Source organism: Canis lupus, chromosome 23, assembly GCF_048164855.1.
Source record: "Canis lupus baileyi chromosome 23, mCanLup2.hap1, whole genome shotgun sequence".
In the NCBI taxonomy this organism is placed as follows: Eukaryota; Metazoa; Chordata; class Mammalia; order Carnivora; family Canidae; genus Canis; species Canis lupus.
Window position 1 is genome coordinate 43,884,037 of NC_132860.1, and position 24,810 is coordinate 43,908,846.

Below are 24,810 nucleotides of genomic sequence, written 5' to 3' on the forward strand. Positions count from 1 at the left end.
AGATGCTAAAGCAGCTGGAAGTGTTTCCTTCTTGGCTATGGCTGGACAGAAAAGTTAATGTCAATAAAAATTCATAGTGAGAGTCAATTAAGGGTAGTGAAATTGTGTAGAGCCTTCCTTAGAATTTTAGGGAGAACTGATTCAGGCATCATCCCAAGAGACTTGGATGCAGTAAATGAGGAATGAGTGGGTCACAGAATCTGAGTTTTTGAGATCCTGGGGAGTTCTGATGGGCAGCTAGAGAAGAGAAGTTACTGATTTTCCCACTTGAAACTCTTGATTATAATTTTTTTCTCCATAATCTCTGACAGTGGCTCATCTTTGTATCCCAAGAGTGCTTAGCTATGTGTCGTTCACATGGAAGAACTCAGTGAGTGGTTTCCAGGTAATACTAAAAGCATGCACCCCTGGTCCACCTAAAAATACTCTCCTGGCACACAAACAATACGTGCCTGAACAAACATATTCAAAGTCTGCTGTAAAAATGATGATTAGAATATATAATCTCTTCTACAGCAACGTTTGTCAATTGAGCATTAGTGAAGTTCCTATTCTTTGTTTTAGGCCAATGGCCAGGTGGGCAACAGGGCTTCAGAATGAAAAGGCAGATCCCTTCCAATGAAGGAACTCTGTCAACTTGTCTAGCAGTCTAGCAGGAAAATACAAACTTGTGAACAATGAATTATAGCATAGAGCAAAGAACAATACTGGTTGTGTTGGGACATACCAAATGAGCACCTAACCCTGGAAGACAGGTCACCTCTCTAACATCAGATCTAAATTTGAACCATCTACATGTGAAGCAGTGGGGTGTGGGGCATGTCCCAGCAAGAATCCATGGAGAGGAATATCATTTGTGCAGTGGGAACAAAGATTTCCCTCCCAGGGGAATGTGGACAGATGAGAGTGAATGGGAGTGGGGCCATTTAGTAAAGAGCCGTATTACCCCCAGTAGGATTTTATTTTGAAGGCCATTTAACCTCCTATGGCCTCTTCTGGCTTTCTCCAAAATCCACTTCTTCCCACCCACCACATATATTAAAAACAAAACCTGGAGCTCATGAGTTCCTCAGCAGGTCTTGGTAAAATGCCTTTTCCATACTTCACATAAGCTCACTAGTATCGAGAGTGAGCTATTTGTGTGATTTTCTCTGCCCTTTTCTATCCAACAGCCCAGGTCTCAAAACCAGCCCAATCCATAGTCTCTTGTCTTCAGGGACAGTGTAGCATCAAGAAATGGAATATAAATTTGACCTCCTAATTGCCACTTGACAGCAACAATAATAATAAAACCTACAAAAGACAAACTGGTCCAAAAGCTGGGCAGCTGGGGATCCCTGGGTGGCTCAGCAGTTTAGCACCTGCCTTCAGCCCAGGGCATGATCCTGGAGTCTCGGGATCAAGTCCCACATTGGGCTCCCTGTGTGGAGCCTGCTTCTTTCTCTCTCTCTATCTCTATCTCTATCTCTATCTCTCTATCTCTCTCTCTCAAATAAATAAATAAAATCTTAAAAAAATAATAAGCTGAGCAGCCTTGAAGGTTGTGTCTTCTCATTGTCTTTGTCTTTATACTCAAAGGGGTGATTCATTTATGGAAAACACCATTCGAAGGACAGATACAGAGATATTTCCCATGTGGAACTTATTTTGTGTAAAGATGTAAACCCATAAAACAAAATGATAAAGTCACAATGTGAAGTCTTCGGTATATAAGTTACTAAGTTTGAAATAATTATGCAGACGAGTAGCTATTACAGAAGTAACCTTCTTTGTCAAGGCTAACAAAAAACTATAGCAGCATTAAAAAGTTAAATAAGAAAGTGCTGTTTCATAGCCTGATTCTGATCGGCACCAACAACCTGAAATCCTCAATGGAGTTCTCACTGTAGCATTTCAGTCACATGCAAATGAATCATTGAAAGTCCTTATTACCAGGAAAACAATGGTCCTTTAGTGAATTTTCACATCCCCAAAGTGATCATAGCACCTCACAGAGGTAAGCAGAACTGGAACAAATTTTTCAGGTTTTCTTTGTGAATTTGGTCTTAAGAATGATTCAAGACCATCTTGATTGTCACTGGGAATCGGAGAGTTACTGTTACTGTTCCCTATCATTTCTGCTCTTCCTTTAACTGGATTTGCTTCCGTGCTCAGTAAGCTACTTGCCCAGATATTCAAAAGTCAACTATTCTCATTTCTACGCAGGTTTGATCACAACAACTTCAAGGAAATTGGATCGAGAACAGCAGGCAGAACATTTTCTAGAGGTAAGTGCGCAGAGGGAACTGGCACTCATTAAAGCTGATTTCACTGAACTCCTTTCACCTTCAGCATAAAATGGGACTTATATGTCTTCGAACAGTGGATTCCAAAATGAAGATATCTCTCTGGGGCTGATTGGTTCTGAATGTAGAGACTTCTGGCGCATTCCTCCCAACACACTCCAGTGTGCCGACCAGAGGTAGCAGAGCCGCCTTTGCCTCCCTCTGAAAACAAGCAAGGTGCTTCAATATCCCTGCCTGGACTTCAGGCCCCTTTGTCAATCATCAGAAAAGAAAGTTCAGGAGCAGAGCCCTGTGAACCTCCAGGGCCTCCGATGTGAAGAGAGAAAAAGCAAAAGTGCTGTGATCAGAGCAAAGTACATCATTTGTGAAGACATGTGTTGCCTTGCTTCTCATTTCTTTTCTGAGGAGAGGGTTGAGGAAGAGAAGCCTGCTAGTTGATTCACTGCCTGAGAGGACTGTTTCTGAAACCATAAAATGTACTCCTATAATTCATTAAGACAGAAACAGCAGCAACATAAACTGTAAGAGTGTTATTTCTGGAGGAAAAAAAAACACCATAAGGCAAGAGATGAAAAAATAGATATGAAAGAGCTTCATGGAACATTCTTTCTATACATAACCAGTATCTTTATTGGGAAGCTTGAAGTCTGGGTAGTATGTATGGCACTGTGATTTAAGTGTGACAGTCTGATACAGAACAGATGACAATGGAAGTTAGGGCTTTGTTAAGGTTTTATCACACATCCACTCTTCTAAAATGGCCTGTTAGTCCCTAAGAATCACTTACTGGAATCCACAGGTCCTCCACACACACACTCACACTTCGAATCTCTCCTGGTATTTCCCTTTGAATCAGTTCACAACGATTTATTTAACAAGTACAGGACTAGGAAATGGTGCCTATAGATCCTGGAGTCACCCTGCCATGATTGGCTTGAATGGATAAAAGCTGTTTAATTTCTCTGGGCCTCAGTTTCCCCTACTGTGAAATGTGGCAAATAATTACTACTCCATATACCTCAAAGGATTGCTATTAAGATCGATCCTTGTATTTTATATCAAAGTACTTTTAAAACTCTTAAAGCATTATATGTAATAAAAGATTATTATTATTATCATGCAGCACTGTGATAACCCTTTTAAAACATTGCTATCATCTCATAAAGATGAAAGACTCCAGGCTGCCAAAAAATAATTATTATAATTCTTTTTTCAAAATCATACTATTGGGCTGCAGTTTGTATCTGGTCCAGAATTAGAGTACATTTGCCAGAATAATAACACCTTATATTATATTTATGTGCTCCTTTTCTTTGCAACAGAGTCCAGGACTCCCAGGGAGGTGGTGTTCTCAGATGGTTGAACCTGCTACCTGCCAGCAGGGAAAAAGGAGGGTGTCTCATTAGCTGGGGAATCTGCCTGAAATCATTTACTGCCATGTCTCTGGAAAGGGTGGTGTTTTCAAGGGGGAGGTGGCGGGGGTTCGATGCAGAATATGACTATAGGGAAGCATGTTTTCCAGGCATTTGAATTTGCTTCCCAGAAGAATCCTTAACAGTTTTGCATCCCTTACAGACTTGTATAAATACTGACCGAATACTTTTATCCTTTAGAGTAACACAGATGGATCTGGAACAGCATTTCTCAGTACCTGGTATTAATCTGCCTAGGGAAGTAGTAGAGCACAGCTGCTAGCAAACTCTTAGAGTTGTGGGGAGAAATATGTGTATGACATCCAGTCTGGTACTTGGCACTAAGCAAGTGCTCAGTAAAGTGTAGCTGCTGTGGTTTTAATTATAATTGTATAGTGTCATAATACCTAAGCCTCCTAAACATTCGACTTGATCTCCACACTCCAGAGAGAGAAGCTCCAAACTGACGTGCAGAAAGGAGCCCCAGACAGCAGCCACTGGACTGGGCCTGAATCCCAGGTTCTGCCCTGTGTGCTCAAGATACAGTATAAACAGGAAGTGACAGGGGTCACATAGTAAATGAATAAAGGATATAAGTTCAGATACCAGCTCTCTGAGGCTACTCTAATAAGTTTCCCTTTTAAGTGCCCAAAAATGGGGGTGGTAGGCAACATCCTATAGACTGGTCAGGAAGGCATCTTTGAGTAGGTGACATTTGGTGACATGAAGTCAAGATTCTGCTCAAGGCTAGTGTGATTACTCAGGCCAGGGTGATGAAGGGTTGAAAGGTGGAAGTGGGTAAAGGTGATAGGAAATGAAGTTGCAGAAGGCAAACAGGGCCATAATGACAGTGACACATTTTTTCATGAGTGCTGTGGAAAGCCATTAAGCCAGGGTGACATGACATGCTTCCCAGTGTAGGCCACTCAGCTGAGCAGAAGTGGCTGAGGCAGGGCACAGGAAGTGGGGAGACTCCAGGGGGCTTTTAGAGGCATCCACGTGAGACATGATGATGGGTTTGGACAAAGGTTGTTAAAAAATAAATAAATAACTAGAGAAGACACTTAAGGTTATAGAAACAAACTTCATGAAGCTGACTGTCTCCACTCAGTAGCTGCAAAATGGGGTGGAAGGCAGGAAGTTTTCACAGGGTGGAGAGTAAAGAGCAAAGAGGAGAAAAATTTAAAATTATCTTGCCTGGCTGGGGCTGCGTAGCCAGCCTTGTGAGAAATGACAGAGAAGTAAGTAAAGAGCCCAGAGTCGGCTTTGGCATTTGGGGATTGACTGACCAGATAGCCTTCAGTTCTGGTCACATAGAGCATTTACAGAAACACAAAAGCGATCCAAGTTTTGGTTTTCTGACTTAGCACCTCGGACAGCAGTGATCTCATCTTGGGCCTGAAACTTCTTTCAACCAGGGTGAAAGCAGTGGGTCAAAGAGAATGGTCTCATACAAGCCCCATATGATTCTGGCTGACAGGCAGCATGCTGACTTTTCTGAGGTTCCAGAGTGGAGATTTTAAATACCAAGGGTCAGCAGAACTGTACCGATTCACCCTCAAGTGCCCAGCCTTGCTCTGCCCATCTCCCAGGATCCCCATGATTTGGACTCTCTTTTAGTCGCCCTTTGGCTGAGTTTTCAGGCACCAGCTTATCTCAATCTCCCTTTCTCTCCATCTCCCTTTTTCTCTCTGGCTCTCACTTTCTACATTGTACAGTCCTTCGTCACACTATTCTTTTCTACAAAATTTCTCTGTGACAGTTTTAATGACATTCATTTCTTTTCTTCTTAATGGCTCATGGGAAGGATAGTGCTTTAACTCAGTCCTCCAAAAACTGAGTAAAATAGTATCACTCAGAGTACAGAAGAGAGAGCTCTGCTGTACACAGATTTTTGTAACTGCTGATACATTGTGTGAGTTTTAAGTGGGGGTGTTGGTAATTAACCTCCTGGAGAGCCTTTAATTGCCAAGATAACCCTATGCTCCTCTTAAACTCATATTAACCTTCTGACTCTATTTCATATCTCTCCTTCCCAATAAACAAAATTGACTCTTCTTGAAAGGACCCATTTAGAGGCTGACCTGGCAGGTACACTTCCGAATTGGAAACCAGGAAGGAGGCCATTAATGATGTGTTTCTAGTTTGCTCTCCTCATGATAGAAGGCACTGTAATTGTATACTGCTGGTACTCTGTACAGTGAAAGATACTTAGCTGGACCATGTAAGGGATATAAGGGTTTTCAGTCTGTAAGCGTTCACCTTCCATCTCTGACTGTAAGAGAACAGTTGTCATTATCAGAATCTAAGGGATTTGCTGAAGAAAGAAGAGCAGCAAAAAACTGTGGAAAGAGTCACAAGGACAATGTATTCTTCTTTGGTCAATTCTAAGTGCTAACTCTGGCCTAATTTGAAGTTTGTTATGTGTAAACATTGGAGTGGTCCTCTTTTCGGTTACCATAAAATACAAAAACATGGGCTTTTTAGCTACTTCCTCAAAGTTATATACATTCCTTGATAGCTTTTTACGATCGTAGCAGAGGTAAAAGCCTAATTCCGGCAAACAGACGCAGGACGTTGATAACAGACACATAAACTAAATAGCAAATTAATGCTTTAGCTTAGCGGTTATGACTTTAGCCTTGATGACCTCACTATCAGAGTAAGACTCCTGTGAAAAGAGAATAAATGCACTAATTCTTTCTAACGTTATAATCACTTGTATCGATTGTTTTCTCACCTGCTAGATCTAAATGTCTCGTGGGCCTGAAGCTTGATTTACCCAGACAGTGACTAGAAGCCGCATAGGAAAGCTGGGATGTTACATTCAGGCAGGCCTGAGATTGTATTTCGGGGTTGCCCACAAGGCTTAGATCTGTTTCCCACGTGTGCAAGGTGAGGAATAACAATCCCTGACACAGGCTTGGTGTGAAGAGTTATGAGATGACAGGTGAATAGTGCTCGGGACACTGTCAGACAGCAAGTGTTCCGTGAATGCTGGCAGCCTTCGTCGGTTCTCTGTGTCACACTTCTCTCTGTATTCAGTGTCTACTCTAGTACCTGGTAAACAGGGGGCACTCAATAAGTGTCCCATGAATGAATGACTACTCTAAGAGGCCTTTTTCCCCCCAAGATGAAATGATGGATGGCGGTTGAGCACACCATGAAATGCTTGGGCATGGAGACCAAAACAGTGGGACACACTGCCTCTTTCCATCTGCCTTGCCAAGTTAACAGTGATCCCCCTTTTCCTTATCCATAAAACAGGGGTCATTGATCCCTGCCTCATTGATGAACTGTGCAGAAGGCCAGGCACACATAGACACCCCTCAACCCTTGTCTATCCCTCCCTCTTTTCCATCCCCTCCGTTCCCCACTTGTCTGCAACAAACACTTTGTCAGTTCCCTCTTTCTGAGTCCTGGCCCTTGTATTTTGAATAGCTTATAGCAGTTCAGTTATTCTCAAAAGATATATCCACTTAAATAATCCTGTAGTTCCAGCTTAATTATGTGTGAATCTTTATATTGTGTGCTGAAAGAGTATTATTTGCCTCCCTTTTGATTTTGAAATGCTTCTCTGTTCGGGGCTGGATGGTTCTGATAAAAGTCTTCCAAAGAGAACAGAGAGCGTTATTTTATTTGCAAATCAAAAAAAAAAAAAAAAGATAAGGCCCAGTAACCAGCATAAAGACAGAGGATAGGAAAATATGTGTGTGTGTGTGTGTGTGTGTGTGTGTGTGTGTGTGTGTAATTTGAAGTATCCTAGAGAACGTGGCGAGAATTTAGAGCGCAGTTGGTATAAATAACAAAATACATTACAGAGGGATACACTGGATCTACAGGAATTTAAATTACTTACTCCCTGTCCCTTTAGCATATCATCCATTGTCCTCCGTAAGGTATACCTCATGTGACAATTTTTTCTTCCTGTTTGAAATTCTCATCCCTTTTTATAGTCTTATTTTCTAAGAAAAAAAAATACTGTTCTTCGGTAAGTTTTTGTAACATTTCCTCTTGCCTTAGGATGCAAATTGATTTCTTCAGTTGAGTGCACATCTTTAGTAGTTTCTTCCTTTGGTAAGCCTCTGCTCTTGAAATGATGGTAATTTCTGGTGGTGAAGAATTGCAGGCCTATTTCAACCTATTAAGCAGTCTGTAGTTTGATGATTTAACTACAAGAGAAGTGGAAGTTTTTCTCATTAGGTTCTTCTCTCTGACACCTTTAAGAAACTTTGCAGAAAGTACCAAAAGGCCTTCAAAAAAGATGGTAGATCCATGCCCCAAAACAGCACTTGCAGCAGACACTGGCCTTAGATGAAGAGTGGGTCCTCACTTCTGTTTCTTCCTGTGTTGTACCAACTTTGACAAAGTTAATAGAAATTCACTATTATTTTTCTTCCCGTCTTAAACACTTTATAGCATGCTGATTCTGGGCCTGGCATTGGGCGAGGCACCAAGCTTCTGTTACCGGAGCTAGTGTGTTTTGTCCACTGAACATTTTTTTTCTCCACCCCTCAGAATGAGGTCATTGGAGTCTAACCTGCTGTTTATTTGTGAGCTATTATAGTTAGCTGCTGTCTTGTTATCAAGGGGCTGTTTTTCATTCATATCATCCAGACGCTTCTCCTGCATTATACAGATGTAGAAACTGAGACTTAGAAGAGATAAGAGAGATCCAAGGTCACACAATCACTTCACAGTCATGTCCAGTATCCGTCTTCCTCTCCTCATAGGATGGGATGGTCCTACACATCCAGTAGCACATTGAAATATGGCCAATGTAATCATCTTTTCCCACTCTTGTTTCACAGCAGATGTACCCCGGTGTCAGATCAGCCCACCCTCAAGCATCAGCATATTTGTGTATGAAGAGAGGAAGTTTTCTTTTAGAATCCATCATTGGTTATCCATTTACTACTCCCTCAGCTTCTCTTCAGTGCCCACTCCTCTGGACAGGGGCTTGCCCCGCTCGGCACTGACTGCCCCATGCTCCAGGACAGAGTCCATCTGAGAGGATGCTGTGTCCTCATTGGGTGCACCAGCTTGAACACCAGCAGGAAAAAAGACCAGGTGTTACAGGCTGCATCGCATGTGTTGAAAGTCATATGTTAAAGTCCTAAACCCCAGGACTGCAGGATGTGACTGTAGTTGGAATCTTTAAAAAGGTAATTAATTTAGGGATGCCTGGGTGGCTCAGTGGTTGAGCATCTGCCTTCGGCCCAGGTTGTGATTCCTGGGTCCTGGGATTGAGTCCCACATTGGGCTCCCTACAGGGAGCCTGCTTCTCCTTCTGTCTATGTCTCTGCCTCTCTTTCTGTGTCTCTCATAAATAAATAAATAAATAAATAAATAAATAAATAAATAAATAAATAAATAGCAACTTAAAAAAAAAAAAGAGGTAATTAATTTAAAGTGAGGCCATTAGGGTGGGCCCTAAGCCAGTGGGACTAGTGTCCTTGTAAGAGAAGGAAATTTGGATGCAGACCCATTCAGAGGGAAAATCATGTGAAGACACAGAAAGAAGACAAGCTAAGGAGAGAGGCCTCATAAGAAACCAACCCTGTCAACACCTTGACCTCAGATTTCTAGTTTCCAGAATTGTGAGAAAATAAATTTCCGTTGTGTAAGCCATCCAGCCTGTTGTCGTTTGTTATGGCCTCCTAAGCATATTGCTGCAGTAGGCAGACTTCATTCACTGGCCCACCCCTGCCCCTTTCTCCTCATACTGCCACCTCACAAGGCTGTATAAACACATCCAACTTTATTTACTGAGAGATGGGGCACTACAAATACAGTAGAGCAGGAAAAAAAGCCTCCACCTAAATATGGTTATTTCCATGTTCCACACTCCATAACTACAAGTAAGAAGTCTCCCCAAGTTAAAAGTCTTCACAGAAGGCTCTCTCATGGTGGACACTGATTTTTAACTGCTTCCCACGCCCCCCTCAAGTGCCTACTTTCCCGAGGGCCTGCTGCCTCCACTCTCTACAGTGAGGATTTTCCAACCCATCTTTCCCAGAAATCCTGTCCCTTGGCTCAGGAACAAGCCTTTCCCTTTAGATTTTTCTAAATCAGTGTCATTCTCATGTTTCAGATAATGCCCCAAGAGGGCATAAGCAGGTCAGTCAGGGGTGGCTTTTGGCACTCCAACTTCAGTTTATTAAGGAGTATTGGTGGTGCTGGTGATCGAGGTGATCATGATGGTAGTGGTGGTAATTGTAATGGTGGCGGTAGTGGTGTGTATGCATGAGTACTTGTGTGTGGGAACATGTGCATATGAGGTAGGAGCAAGAATCCCATTCTAGGTCCTGCAGGACAGTCCAGGTTGGTGTGAGCTCTTTTTTTTTTTTTTTTCAATTTTTTTTTCTTCATGAGAAACACAGAGAGAGAGACAGAGACATAGGCAGAGGGAGAAGCAGATTCCCTGCAGGGAGCCGACTCAGGACTTGATCCCAGGACCCTGGGATCACGACCTGAGCCAAAGACAGATGTTCAACCATTGAGCCACCAGGGGGCCCTGATGTGAGCTCTTGAGAATGATCTTTTGTGAGCTCTTTCCAGCAGTGTGAATTGCATATATACCACTTTTATCCTCCCAATTGACCAATCAGTAAATATTGAATCAGACACGCACAAATTTTTCAAAGCAAATATTAATTCTCAGGGATAGGTTGCTCAAAACAGAAATTGCAAGATAGCCTCAGGGCTGGTAACTCAGAGGAACAGCGTGGATATTCGGTGTGGAAAGGGGAAATATGGCAGGTCTCACTCTCACCTGTCCCTTCCAAAGAGGCTCAGCCAGTAGCAAATGTGGCAGTAGGTGGACCCAGTTTCATCAGAAAGTCTTTATTTTTTTCAAAAAAAAACCCAAAATCAGATTTATATGTCAAATCTCCCTATACTAAAGTTGACACCTCCACTTTTAAAAATAAATTGATAAGCCAATGAGCTCCTGTTTTACAACGTTTGATATGAGGGAAGATTTTGTTTCTTACTGCCTCATAATTTGTAATCCTCTCACATATATTGTAAAATGCATTTTGTTTCTCATCATCTTTGTCCCACATTTTTTTTTTCACATTGTGCCCTTTTGAACCTGTAGAAATACAAGAAATGAGCCCAGGGCTGTGTCTGGAAGAGACTCCATTGAGGTTGGAAATGACAGCATGTGAGGACTTGGTTGGGCTCTCAGCTGAGAGCCACCTTCCCGCCACCCTGTCTCCATCCAAACCAAAGAAGGGAAGTGTTGCTTTGGCTCCTTGGATTACATAGAGTCTCGAGGGCGTCATGCCTGCTTTGTTTGCCCCTGGCAGTTTTTTACTTCCTAGCTTGGCTTGTCCCTGGTTAGCCTCCCAGTTAATAATCTGCAGTCACTTAAATACGCTGGGAGAGTTGTCTGGAATGAATTCTTGGTTCTATAAATAGCCACCTCTAATTTATTTGTTTGTGAAAGATTGTGTTTGTTTTCTTCCTCCTTAAATCTGAACACTAATTAGTAGAGCAACAGTAAATGAAACCTGTTCCCTTGGACCTGGAAAGGTCCTTCCATCCAGTGACCCTGCCTGGAAATGGAAATGAGCAGGCTTTTGCTGTCTGTTTGCTGGTGGTGCTGGCGGGCAGATCACTGCTCCAGGCAGGTCACAGCTTGTTGAGCTGGGCACACAGGCTGCAGGGAGCTGAGGCTCTGCTTTTGTTTTCACTTGTGAATGGTTCCTTGCACATGGTGCTATGCTGCTGCTTCCTTCCTGAGCAAGCGCTGATTGGGTCTTGGGGGAGGAGGGGCAAGGGGTTGAGGAGAAGGTCTCACCCCACAGATCTGGTGTCACATCCATGGCTTATCCCTTCTCAAAGAAGAGGTCCAGATTCCTTGCCAGGCTCTGAAAATCATGAGGACTCCCCACTGTGAGTCACACATCCCAGGAGCCTAGGCTGACTCCCCCCATCCCCCGCCTAGTGCAGTGATGATAAATTGACCCTCTGCCTTGGGCTTCTGAAGCTGCTTTTCTCTCTTTTCCCCTTGTGTTGCTTTCCTAGTTTATATTGTGTAGTACGCTCTCTGAGCCACAGAATGATCTGTCCAGTCTGATTTCATTGGGGTGCTTCAGAAATCATCCAGACTCATGCCTAATGCCAGATGTGTATGAGCCAGTTCAGCACGTTAAGTCTGTCTGTGGGAAAATAAAAATATAATAACAGTAGGTTCAGAACATGAGATTCCAACTCAAGTGCCTCTATTAATAAAAAGGAAAAACTACTTTGGCTTGCTTCCTGCTTGCTGCAGATAGCTTTGTTCAAGTGAGCTGTTGTTTCAAGACCTTCTAAGTGACTTGCTTGTGTGGCAGATCAGAGGCTACCAACCTCATCTATTTTGTGGCAAGACTGTTTCAGTGAAATGCTGAGAGCGGCAGCAGGATGCAGGTCACTGTAGGGAAGGTAAGTCAGGGCAGTCCTGGATGTCAGAACCAAGGAAAATAGGTTGGTATGTTAGGGCAAATAACATCAATTCCTTTGAAATTGAGAAAACCTGCCATAAATTTGGTTATTTCATGTTTGGGGCTATAGTGCTGTATGTATTCTTACAGTTACTCAATCCAACTTAGAAATAAAACATCTCTTATAAAACAATGTCCTTTGTACCACAAATAGAGATAGAGATAGTTAAAGCATAGGATCTGGAGACAGACCCCTCTACTCACCAGCTGTGTCACCGTTCTTTATCCAGGCTCATATATGCGGGTTGCATATGTATTACATATGTTAAGTGTTCAATGTATGTTAGCTATTGTGATTAGAAGCTTATCATTTTTCCTTGTGATTCCTGAAGCGGTCTTCTTATGGCAGAATTCAGAACCCTAGTGCATTATATAATGCATTGTATTTTGAATTTGTCTCATAGTTGTTGAATATACTTATGGTTCTGTAAAGAGATGGCATCTGTAAATGTACCAGCATAGCTTTCAAAAGAGCATTAATTCCTTCCTTCCAGAGCACGTGGGTGGCTCAGTGGTTGAGTGTCTGCCTTTGGCTCAGGGTGTGATCCTGGGGTCCTGGGTTCAGGGTCCTGCTTCTCCTACTGCCTATGTCTCTGACTCTCTCTGTGTCTCTCATGAATAAATAAATAAGATCTTAAAAAAAATAAATAAATGTATTGTGACCAAGTAAGTTGGACTGGCTCAATTCTCCTAAGATAGGTTGAATGAGCAGTCAGCCATGGGTCTGGCCCATCTGTGAAGAGGTCATTGAGTCTCTCCTGAAGGATCTGCAGTCGCCCTTGGCTTTCTGAGTCAGAATCAGAGAGGACACTGAGGCATCCAAGCTCATCTGGGAGAGCTGTATCATTCCCAAGGACCCGAGGACTTGATAAAGTAATTATCCTTGAGATGAGCATGGGACAGGTAGCTGATTTTTTCCAGTTAGGTATCTCTAGGCCCACGCAGTGTTGTCACTAACTCCCAAATTTTCCCCAGAATTATAACCATTTTCAGATTTTAAATAGTCTTTAGCTGTTAACAGAGTAAGTTTAATATTTAAACACAAATTGGGATTTTTTCTTTTTCTGTTTTATTCAGATGTCAACACCTTCAGTGTAGGAAATAGTATACTGGTATGAGTAGTCCAGAAAACACACAGTGACAGATACCATAAGCAAAATGCATTGCCCTTAGATATTTCGAGCCCTGCCCCTCCTTCAGGCCATCCTCAACTCTTAGCAAACTGAGGATGAGCTCTCCAGAAATTCCACACCTCCCTGCCTGGCCCTACCTCAGGTAAAGGTCCATCATAGGCTGGAGGGCCGCAGCTGAGGAGTACTGCTCTTTGTACAATGAGTACCTAGAACAATACCTGGACATCATAGCCTCTCTGGGAATGGGTTGAACTTCCAAATGAAGACTATGGGTAACCCACAAATTAGATCATCCATGCTTGCCAGGTAACAGTGATCTGTACCGCCCAGAAATTCACAGAAAGCCCAAGCCTAGGCAAGCGGTTGGCAGGCCTCCCGGGGTGCCATCTGGAATGCAGGAAGGGGAAGGGCTTCACCCCACTGCATTCCAGTCCCTACAGAGACCCCTCCCCCACCAACCCCCGTGTGCTTGGAGCCTAAAAGAAGTTCCTAAATCACATTTACCTACCTGAAATCGATCATCCTCTGTAAGTCATAAATACATAATTCAGAAGGAAGATCATAGATTTTTCATTAGTTACCCTGTTATAATTCCTGGCATGCACTTTTAAAGATGCTGATAAATCTTAAAATTGGGCGTGGGGCTAAGCTCTGTGCTAATGTATACTTTGCTGTTATGTTATTGAGATAAACCCTATTTCTAGGATATTGCTTTCAAATAAAATTTTAAAAGTTCAATATTTTTAAAAATGTATGACCACTCATTAATATCCCTTTTAGGCTTTATGAAGACATTCTAAAATAGGCAACTAGTTCACACAGAGCAAGGGGCTTCTGACCTATCAAGCCCTGTGTGCTAGAAAAGCAGAAAGTCTTCTAACTTTCTCCATATACAGAGGGGCTTCCTTTGTTCTTGTCTTATTTTTAAACTGAATGCTGTGAAAGCAACTTCTGATATCCCTTGGCTTACCAAATAAATGGCTGAATTTTTCTCTTCTTGGTGTGGGGATGGCCTCTCTGCCACTTGAGGGTAAGTTTGGCAAAGTCTCGCCTTTACATTCCCCATCCTTACCATTCGAGGGCCATAGATCTCTTCTCATTAGGTGGAAGTGAAGTCAGAAAGTCTGCAGTTAAATTTAAGGCAACATTGTAATCTTTCCAGCAGAGGGACAGGACCACGGCAGATACTCTTGTGGAATGCAGGAATTAGAGATGTGCTCAATTGGTTTCAGCTAGAGAATAGGATGGGATTTTTATTTAGTGTTTTTACAGCAGGAGATGTTGTTCCATCTCTATCAGCAGTGCCAGGATGTGCTTGCCCCACTTTGGAGTGAAGAATTACAAATCTCTGTGCAAGGCCATGACAGACCCATGATGTGTGCTTTGATACATACACAAAACCATTTACCCATCTATAGAAATGATGCTTCCAGGAGCAACTCATTTAAAAGTTCCTGTCATTTCATAAGGACATCAGTATGTAAGGAAGAATGAACTCAATGTCTAATGGTTTAAAGCATGTGTATATACATCTCAGTGAAAGGAAGAAAATTGGGTCTATTTAAAACTCTTCTTTTAGAAATTAAATAGAGCCTATAGTAGAATTTTTTAAATATAATTATTTCTCATGATAAAATAATTACAAATATGTAACTATGATGTACCAGAAACATGTAATGTATAATACATATTCACTGTAAAACTAAGAAAGAGGAAGAGAGAGAGAGATAGGGAGACCTAAAGATATGCAAAATAAGAATTCCACACTCATAATTTACTCATGCCATGATGGTCCCTTTTTACATTTTGGAATACAAACTTCCAGAGCACTTTTTGGACTTATGTATATGATCCTGGATATCATATGATCATGTATAAAATCTGTCAGAAAGATTGGTATAGCACTGTATTATTTTGTAGTCTCCTTTTTGCACTTTTCAATTTATTGTGGGCATTTTTCTGTATTCCATGTGTTATTATCAATTTCCATTTTTGCTCACATGAGATCACATTAAACAGCAGTCTGTGGTTGTTTTTTAATGACCTTAAGTAATGAACGACAGTCCATCACTTTTTCTGGAAGACTGTGTAGCTACAGCCCAGCCCCCTAGCTTCCCTATTCATATTTCTATAAGTTGATTTGGTGTCCATTTTCAGGAAAGCATTCACTTACCTTCCTCTGCCTGTAGATCAACTGAAGAAGAAAACACTGTAATGTCACTTAGCAGATTATTTCATGCACTTGACCAGACTACAGAGAAATATGAGCAGAAATCCTTCCTTTGGCTGGAGTTGTGCTGTTCTACCTCAGAGCATTCACTTATTGAAGGAAAAATTATACAAAGTAAAAAAATCTTCACATAAATATCTCTGAAATGCTTGAAAAAAGACTACTGTGTATTAATTCGTGTCATTTAGAAAATTAGAAGCTTCATCATGAAACCTAAATATTATAGAATAGTAGACATGTGAACACTTTACCCACACATATGAACCACTTCCTTCTCTTCCACTACAGATTAACATCCTACCTTTACAACATTTTCCTATTGAAAGCAGGATGATAACATTGTAAGCATCTTTTCACCAAAGTCCAAGTAAATCCCCCAGAATCATGACATTTCAGCATTAAATAGTACGTTGGAAATCATCTACTGGATGATGGACTGTTTAGATCCCAAATTAAAGATCTGGGCAAACATTCGCCAAATGTGGGCGCACAAGCAAAATTCACAATTGGCATAGCTGTCTGCATTCTCCACTGGTGACAAAGTGCGGTATAAAAAGAGGGCAAGTATCCAAAACAAACTAGCTAAGGCTTGACAGGTCTTTGAGAGGGCACATATGCCATCCCATGTTGAAAAGCCGACTTCCATCAGATATGTCTGCAGACCTGGTGGAAAGAAGGGCAGCCCCTTAGGCATACCACATCAGTTCCAAACTTGGAGCCGTTCAATAAAAGGGACTCTGGAAAGACTTATGTGCACGCCAATGGTAAGGCATCTCTGGACTCAGGGAGACTCCACTTTCAGACGACTTTGAAATGTAGTACTTGGTAAGAGGGGGCAGGAAAAACTAATGTGCTTCACCAAAATATCCCATTTTGAGGGTAAAAATGCAAATAAATATATAATTAATGAATATGCCTCTGTTGTGAGACCATAGATTACATGGTCCTTAGTGACTGTTCTTGGTTCCCTCCTGACACTGAGGTGATACTTATTAGACTCTCAGTTAATCCAGGCTAATATTCCTGCCCCCCTCCTTTGTTGTGGTTAGACAGAGGAGGCAGGAAGTGAATCTTAACTCAGTTGCAGTGAGTTCTTATCCAGGTGGAGCTTTAGTTATAATACAAGGTTCATGTCTAGCTATTTCCAGCTACATAATATGTAACATTAGACATCTGACAAATGGCAAGGCGAGTCCAGAAACTGTACAGGGAGGTACTGTATATGAGGCTGCCAGTTGGGAAGACAAATATATCTTGCTCATTTGTCTATATAGTTCAGCTTCATTATGTTGTCCATGATAGGGTCACTTGTCCCCAGAAGGACAGAATGAGTTAGACTCTGGTTGCTTAATAAATGACATTATCTGGAGATGCCTACATTTCCAAAGGCCAGACACAGCATACGAGGTTGCCATCAGCACTCTGACCATTTTACATGACATTGTGGGCTGCTTACTTCACACAGGTGTTCAGGCATAAGGTCCAACAGCAGATGAAGAAGGCAAGTCAGTGAAAAGTGCAGCTGCCAGAAGCAATAAGTAGGACGAGAGATGGACTCCTAGGATCAGGATTGAAAGGTGAATCTTTGAGAAGGGAGCTGCCCTTGATTGCCCCAATTGAGGTTCGAAGCAAGAGTTCAAAACCACAAAGAATTAGAAGCGAAGGGAAAGCATTGTTCCACTGCTTTTCTGTTCTGTCCTTGATTGTCATACATTTCAATGACATCCAGATGTTCCATTATTTTAGCTACCAACTTGGGAAATTACGTTATAGTTACTTTCAAAGTTGTCAGAACACTAAAACTCAACAATGACAGTTTATAACCCATTTTCTCTAAAGTGCTTAATTTTTTTCTTATAACCCCGATCAGCTGGCATCTAAATGAAGTAAGTCAGGATTCTGAAATTCAAATAGTTTTTGTGTATGCCACGTTGTTCCTTGTGCTCACCCACATGCACACTTGTTCTTGCACATACATTCTGAATATATTGTACTTCACCTCTTCCTCTATTTGGGTCTAGAGTCATTAAAAATGGGAAATTTGCTTCATGCCTCAACTTTGAGTAGTTGCACTCTTTAATTTTAGACTAAATCATTTAAATATTCTTTTGGCATTCAAAAGTGTGCATTTTTCCCCCAGAAAAATAGAAGGCTAGTTAAAAAGAGTAGTATTATTAATTTTGAAATTGCATATTCCCCCGATGAATAAAAAACATAATGGTATGTATATCATATTTTGCAACCAATTTACTTAAGATTTCTCAGAAAACTCCACTTGTAATTTCCAGTTGCAAGGGGATGAAGTTCTTCAGTGTATAATGCCTGCAGCATTCTTATGGTAATTTTGAAATTGGGAGACTTGGCCACATTCATAAATGGTAACTGTAGAAAATCGGCCACTTTCAAATCAAACAAAAGCATAGAGAACCTTGAGGATACTTTTGAAAAGAGGAGACTATTTCTAACAAGTCTAGTAACACTGTCTGTTCCTCAAGCAGATGAATGGGAGAGTTCTTATAAGAGTATTGCTGTTGCTTTTTTGTATCAGCCACTTGTATTATCTGTCCCTACAGTACTTAGCACCCTGTTGAACTCAATAAATATGCGGTGGTGATAATATTATTGCTCAGAATTCATTTAGCGCTTTCACATCTTTTAAGTGTCACAATGTTCTGCCTACTAGGTGCAGGGAATTTTAATTTAATGCTCATTCTGAGGCTTAAAGCTTGGAAGTGTAATGACCCATGTGAGATAATCCTCCATTCCAGCAGGACAGTTTTGGAGCAAAGCCATTGGGTTGTCCAAGAATTCATTAAAAAGCAGAGAAATCTTACTTCCCACACTAAAATTCAGGGGCTCAATGTACTGGCCTTTCCAATCTCTACCTTCCAAGCCATCCACATTGTAATTTCCTGACAGACCAAAAAAAAAAAAAAAGAGAGAGAGAGAGAGAGAGAGAGAGAGAGAGAGAAATAGAGAAAATACATCTATGACAATTAGTTAAATAGCTCTGACCAACTTCAATCAAGTTGTGCCCATGGTAGAGGTTGAAATCAAAGTCAAATGGAGCTAGAATGAGTTTATATTTTATCAGGACAACCATGTCTGTCCCTCAGCCTAATCTGGCTATTACCAGGCTTTGGAATATCTGAGAGTTTCTACATATTTTTTTCCTATGACACTGCATTTCCTTTAGGCTTAATAGAAACTGTCCACAGATAGTTTTGATACCAGTAATATCCTTGATACGTGACAAAGTACTTGGTATCTCATAGGCATTCTGGAACTCTTTAGTTGAATGAATGAGTGAATGAATGAATGATTCATCCATAAAGGGAAATTCCCAATTGTTCTAGAAACCTTGGCCTTGGTTATTTTATTGCTTCTTTAAAAGTAGAAAACTTCTGGAATTTCCTGACAAAACCCTTAACTTTTTCTTGTATCTCATTTGAGGTTTAGTGCCTACTTTTTAGAAATCTACTTTATCAATAAATGCAATAAAATGCTCTGAGAATATCTAAATTGATTATAAATCTATGTAAATCATCATTTGTGAGAATGTGCAAATATTTAGTGTGAGATTTGTTTAACAACCCATGGTTAATACAATAAATAAATAACTATAGATACATGCATACATACACACACACACACACACACACACACAGGTGAGTGCTTACAACTTATAAAACATGGTATAAAACATGGTAATGACACTCAAGGTTACTCTAAAGCATTTGGGGCACACCAGAACAATACATGAAGCAGTCATTAACTGTAGGGTAGTACATAAGTTACATGTCTAATTGTGAGGAACAATATGTGTGTCCTATAAGAGTTAAGGGCTGGATTTCTCAGGGAGGACTTCATAGAAGACAGGAAACTTGGCCTAGGCTTTGGATAAGAGGAGGAGCAATGTAAAAGAAGAGAACATGCATGATCCATTTGCAGACATAGAGAGGGATGGATATGCTACCCTTGGCCAACTATCACAAAAGCAGCCTACCTACCAAGGGATGTAGGATTTGGAGCATTGGAGGGGGAGACTGAGGTGTAGTAGTTTTGACGAGACACATGAGGAAGTACAGAGCAATGAATGGTTTCTGAGCAGAGTGATGACATGATACAAGTTGTATACAAAGATAATTGATCTGGTAGAAGGGGTCTTTGGAATAAGAAAGAGACGGATTGGGCCAGCCTGTTGGGAGGCAGATCAGGCATAAGGGAATTGCTACCCAATCAGAGGTGGGAGTTCAGTTAAGATAAAAGAGACATGGGAACATGGTCAGAACTTGGGAAGACTTGTTCCTTGGGAAGGAACAAGGGTAGTTATTTCCCACAGTTGTCAAAAGTTGGTATTCAGTAGCAGACCTAGAGAGATACCATAAGTGTGGTTGATTTCATCATGTTTCTTCCCTTTAGATGGAGTGAAGGGCCATCATGCCAGCTGCTACTCGCTTGTTTAGCCCCTTCTCGTTCACCATCAGATATGACCTCAGGGTTGATCTACTCTTGCCTTGTGCAAAAACAAGACTTTCATAAATATTTTCTAAAAAGAAATATAGGAGATGATTTCCTTCTTTTTTATTGTAAATTTACATGTATTTTAGCTTTACGCATTTCCATAAAGTTCTTGACTGTGCATGTTGTGACCACTCTGGCAACTGCAGTGTTTTGAGCACAGATGAGTTTGACTTAGGGTGCAGGTGGTTTAATTTTCTTCTTCACTGCATGTGTACTTGGGATTTGATCCTGAGATGTAGACAGTTCACTCACCACAGCCACTTTTTCTGAAGAACTCATCATCCCAACTGAGTCGCAGTCATGTAGAGATGGAATCTGGAGAAAGGTTCATTGAAGGAAGAGAGGGAAGTTTCCCTTTTGTAACTGTAGCAGTGGTCTAATGTTTTAACAGAGAAGAGAAACTGATGGTACATTTGCTTAACTGGAAGAAGCCCATTGCTATAGCTGGAAAGAGCCTGGATATAAGTTCAAGCTGACTAGGGTCTGAGTCGAGATTCTGCTGTATATTTGCTGAATGATCTAGAGCAAATTCATATTCTATGATAGTTTCTGTATCCTCAGCTGTAAAGTGGAGGATTATAACAGCCACCTCATTGGCTTGTTGTAAGTGCTGTGTAGAAAGCATGTGTAGAGAGAATAGAAAAATGCCTCGCATATAGCAATATATCAACTATTATTAGTTTCCTTCTTCTTTAAGGCAAAAATCCTGGGGCGCCCGGGTGGCTCAGTGGGTGGAGCATCTGCCTTCAACTTAGGCATGATCCTGGCATCCTGGGATCGAGCCCTGCATCGCATCGCGCTCCTTGCTCAGTAGGGGGGGGGGGTCCTGCTCCTCTACCCTTCCCCCCACTCATGCTTGAACTCTCTCTCTCTCTCTCTCTGTCTCTCTCTCTCTCTCAAGTACATAAAATCTTTTTTTTAAAAAAGTCGAAAATCCCTGCATATTTCATTTCATAACGAAGCACAGTCCTAGGATAGTCAATAAGTGTTTTTGCTCAAAGTTTGCAAAAGCAGAAGGGCGTTTTGAGGACTAGGAAGAGCAGCAGTATCCATAGTCAAATGTACCTATTTGCCTTCCAACAGGGAAACCTAGTTCAGCACTTCAGATAATGCACATCCATACAATTGTGGGTGTATGCACTGCACTTCTAAAGGTGAGCCGTCTGATCTCATCTCACAGGTCTGTCAGGAGCTCTTGATGACTCACCCTCCTACAGATCAGGGGGCTGATTATGTTATTAGAATGTCAGAATTATCTGGAATGGCTCTGTCACCCACCTACCAAGAGAACGAAGTTTGAGGCCGCTGTGTTCAAAATGCCTGGAAAATGTGAATGATGCATGAGATGATGTATGAACATATATGGAAGATTTGTTTTCGAGCTGTTTTATGACAGACCTTTTTCTTCTACTCCTGTGCTTTAGCTATTACATTGTTCTTAACTTAAAATTGGTTTTAGTTCACTTCTACAGTAATTTCTTCAGTGCTGAGGATAGACAGGTTCTGTGCCCTGTGTGATAGGGACAGAAGGTGAGCAAGACTTGGCCCACTGGGACCCCCAGCTCTCACCTCTTGCAGGCGGGGAGAGACCTCCATCAGGACAAAATTTCCAGTCATGACATTCACCAAAATATTTTTACTCATATTATAATGAAAGGGGTAAACTAGGAAGTGCCAAAATGGATTCAGCTAGAGAGCCCTGGTGGATTGTCAAACTGACCACAGAGTTTTGCATTTCCTCTTTATCAAGATGTGGAGGCTTGGCTTGGTGACTTTCTGTGACCACAAGCATCCAGCCCAGCCCCAAGAGACCTTGCTTCTGTTCTTACTGTGTTTTGTTTTGTTTTTAAGATTGATTGATGGATTTGAGAGAGAGAGAGAATCTTGCTGTTTGTATATCCTGAAACTGTGCCCTGTTTTAGCAATGTGATCACTCCTCAGAGGCAAGTTGGACCTTCCATCTAAACTTCGGTTTGAGTGTCGACTCTTGACGCCACACACACACCAAGAGGGTATATTACCAAGGGTTTGTTACTCCAGTAATGCACTTTCTGGGGAGAGCAGGATAAGCTTATATGCTGGTTCAAAAGTGTCTGGAGAAAGTAGAAAAGTAGACTGGTTTGGAGTTATAGGGTGGTTGGAGCTGCAGTGACCTCTTCTGCCCCACAGCCGGGCAAACAAGATTTGAACTTCTTGCCAGCACCAAAGGCAGAAGTATTGAGCTTTCTTATCATCCTGCCTGGATGTGGAACAGAAGGGAGAAGAAAGTATGGTAGGGCCTGAAAGCTGTCAGCAATCACTCTTGAAAATGCAATCACATTCTTTATTCCTCTTTAGTGGAAGTGTCTTCATAACACTTCACACCTGAAATTATCTTTTCTTTTTAATTTACTTGTATTATTCCTATATCTATCCTCAACAGATTATAAATTGAATAATGGCTGAAACCAAGTCTGTATTTGTTCTCTACTGAATCTTACAGCCTCTGGATTACTGTTTGATATATAGTAGATGCTCAATAAATATTTGTGTCTGAATGAACTTCTCTAAGTGAACATTAGTTTCTCTGTATCCAATCCTGATGCTTAGAGTCTTGTCAGAGAACAGTTGTACTGCAGGTAATTCTAATCATCTTAAATTTGAATATCCTGCTCTGTGTCTCTGGTAAGTTGATACTCCCAAAGGAATGGTTAAGAAATGTTAGCCTTTGGTTCTTCTCTGTGCTTTGAGCTATATCCTTGGATCGAGTCAGATTGCCAGAACACCATATACCTGGATCAGGTTACTCCAGCTTCCCATGGAAATATTTTTACAGCATTACATTCTTGGTTTTTATTGAAGTTGTCCTATTACACAGCCATATCCACCTGTCACTGAATATTTTGTAAAAGTGCTTCTCAGAACATTGCCCTCCAAGTTATTTACTATTTCCTAGGAAAGACTCTTGGAGCAGGATATCAGAGTTTACATTGCAACTACCTCTATTACATGAGGAGTTTAGCCATCTGTTCTAAAACTCACTGCTGTGCTAAGTGTCAGTAGCTTCCCTTAACCTAGATTTCCTCATAGTATTATCCCTAGCACGCTCATACCCCCAGCTCTTGTCTCTGTACCTTTCTATCATTATGTGTATAGTATATATAATATATGTATCTCCAGATGCTTCAGACAGAGTGGAAAAAAAAGTCCAAGGAAGACTTTACTTTCCATTGCCCTCCCTCTGTTTCAGGGAAAGCTGTTTAGGGAAAAGTTGAGTGCGATGCTGTCAGGTCATTCCATCGTGATGGAAGTGGGATTCACCCTTAGGTCTCCCGTAGCACATTTTAAGTGGCCAATAACTGCTTGCTGCACTACTCTCCCTTGAGTTTTTAATCCCATGGGGCTTAATGTCATTTGTGGCCTGAACTTATATAGAAGTAGGCATCTAGAATGTAAAGTACATCCATGTTCCAGAGATCTTTCAGAGGCTATCTCTTGAGTAGAATAGAGGTTGATTTTCATCTGTATCCTCTTACTATTGACCATAGTGCCTGACTCTTAGGCCCTAAAAGCTGTGGTGGAGTCATTTTTATCGACCTAGGAGCACTTCAATACCTTTGAAACCTTAGGATTGGTTCTCTTCTTTTGCTCACAGCTTGATACGCTGAATATGAAACAAGAATTTACTGCTAATGTAGTTGTTGTTGTTTATAAAGATTTTATTTATTTATTTGAGAGAGAGGGGGCACGCAGGTACACACAAGCAAGGGTGGCAAGAGAAGAGAGAGAAAGGGAGAAGCAGATGCCCCTCTGAGCAGGGAGCATGATGTGGGGCTCAATCTTAGAACCCTGGATCATGACCTGAGCCAAAGGCAGGTGCTTAACTGACTGAGCCACCCAGGTGCCCCTAATGTAGTTGTTTTAACCTACAATTTAAAATGCGTGAAAAAATGTATTCCAATTAACCTTTTCTCTAGGAAATAGTGGGTACACAGGGAACTATATAGAGATAGTGTCCATAAAATGAATATATTTGCCTGTTATTTCTTACCATATAGTTGGGAGATATATTTTCATTAAAAACATGTCTTAAGGTGCTGGACTGTGAAACATTTGGTGAAGAAGGACATGTGGTTTGGCAGGGTTGCAGCCTGCAGTGGGGGGAGCAGAAGTGTCCCAGACACTTACAATCTGCAGCACTTTCCCCATTCTACTCCTGTACTCCTTTTTCTTCATTCCCATTTCTAGATTCCACACCCCAGCTTCTGGAGCTGAACTCTTCTTCACTTTAACAGCAATTTAAAGGATCTCTTGATAGACATCTAAATCTTCTTAAATTTTTTGGGGTCGAATAAAAATGAATTATTATTAAACTCTACCAGGGTTTCAAGCTCAAAATCTGCTAAATAAGTTCTTCAGGGAAAATATTTAAACTCTGCATTTGTTGTCCTCTTAGGATTTCTGTGTGAAAGTCCAAGATTCTAAATGCCATGGCATTACTTGTAACGAGACCTTGTATGTGTTGCAGTATGGGCTTATTTTGCTAATACAAGAAATACATCATCACATATGAAGTGGGATATTAAAGTATCTTATCAGCTGTTAATTACAGGAAAATATGAAGTAAAAAGCTAAGTCCCTTTTGGGGGATGAAAATTTTCAAAATTAAATTCTGATGATTACACAACTCTGTAAATATACTAAAAACCATTCCATTGCATCCTTGAAATAGGTGACCTCAATAGCATATAAATT

The 24,810-nt window shown here is 41.2% G+C and overlaps 1 protein-coding gene across 3 annotated transcripts in view; it reads left to right on the forward strand.

The window, feature by feature from the left end:
- Window positions 1-24,810, forward strand: part of FAT3 (FAT atypical cadherin 3) — a 652,630-nt gene that overhangs the window by 467,461 nt on the left and 160,359 nt on the right. For all 3 annotated transcript variants that reach the window (XM_072794993.1, XM_072794994.1, XM_072794995.1), the window contains exon 4: window positions 2,206-2,267. In XM_072794993.1, coding sequence (XP_072651094.1) covers window positions 2,206-2,267 — 62 coding nt within the window. The remainder of the gene's footprint in view (window positions 1-2,205; window positions 2,268-24,810) is intronic.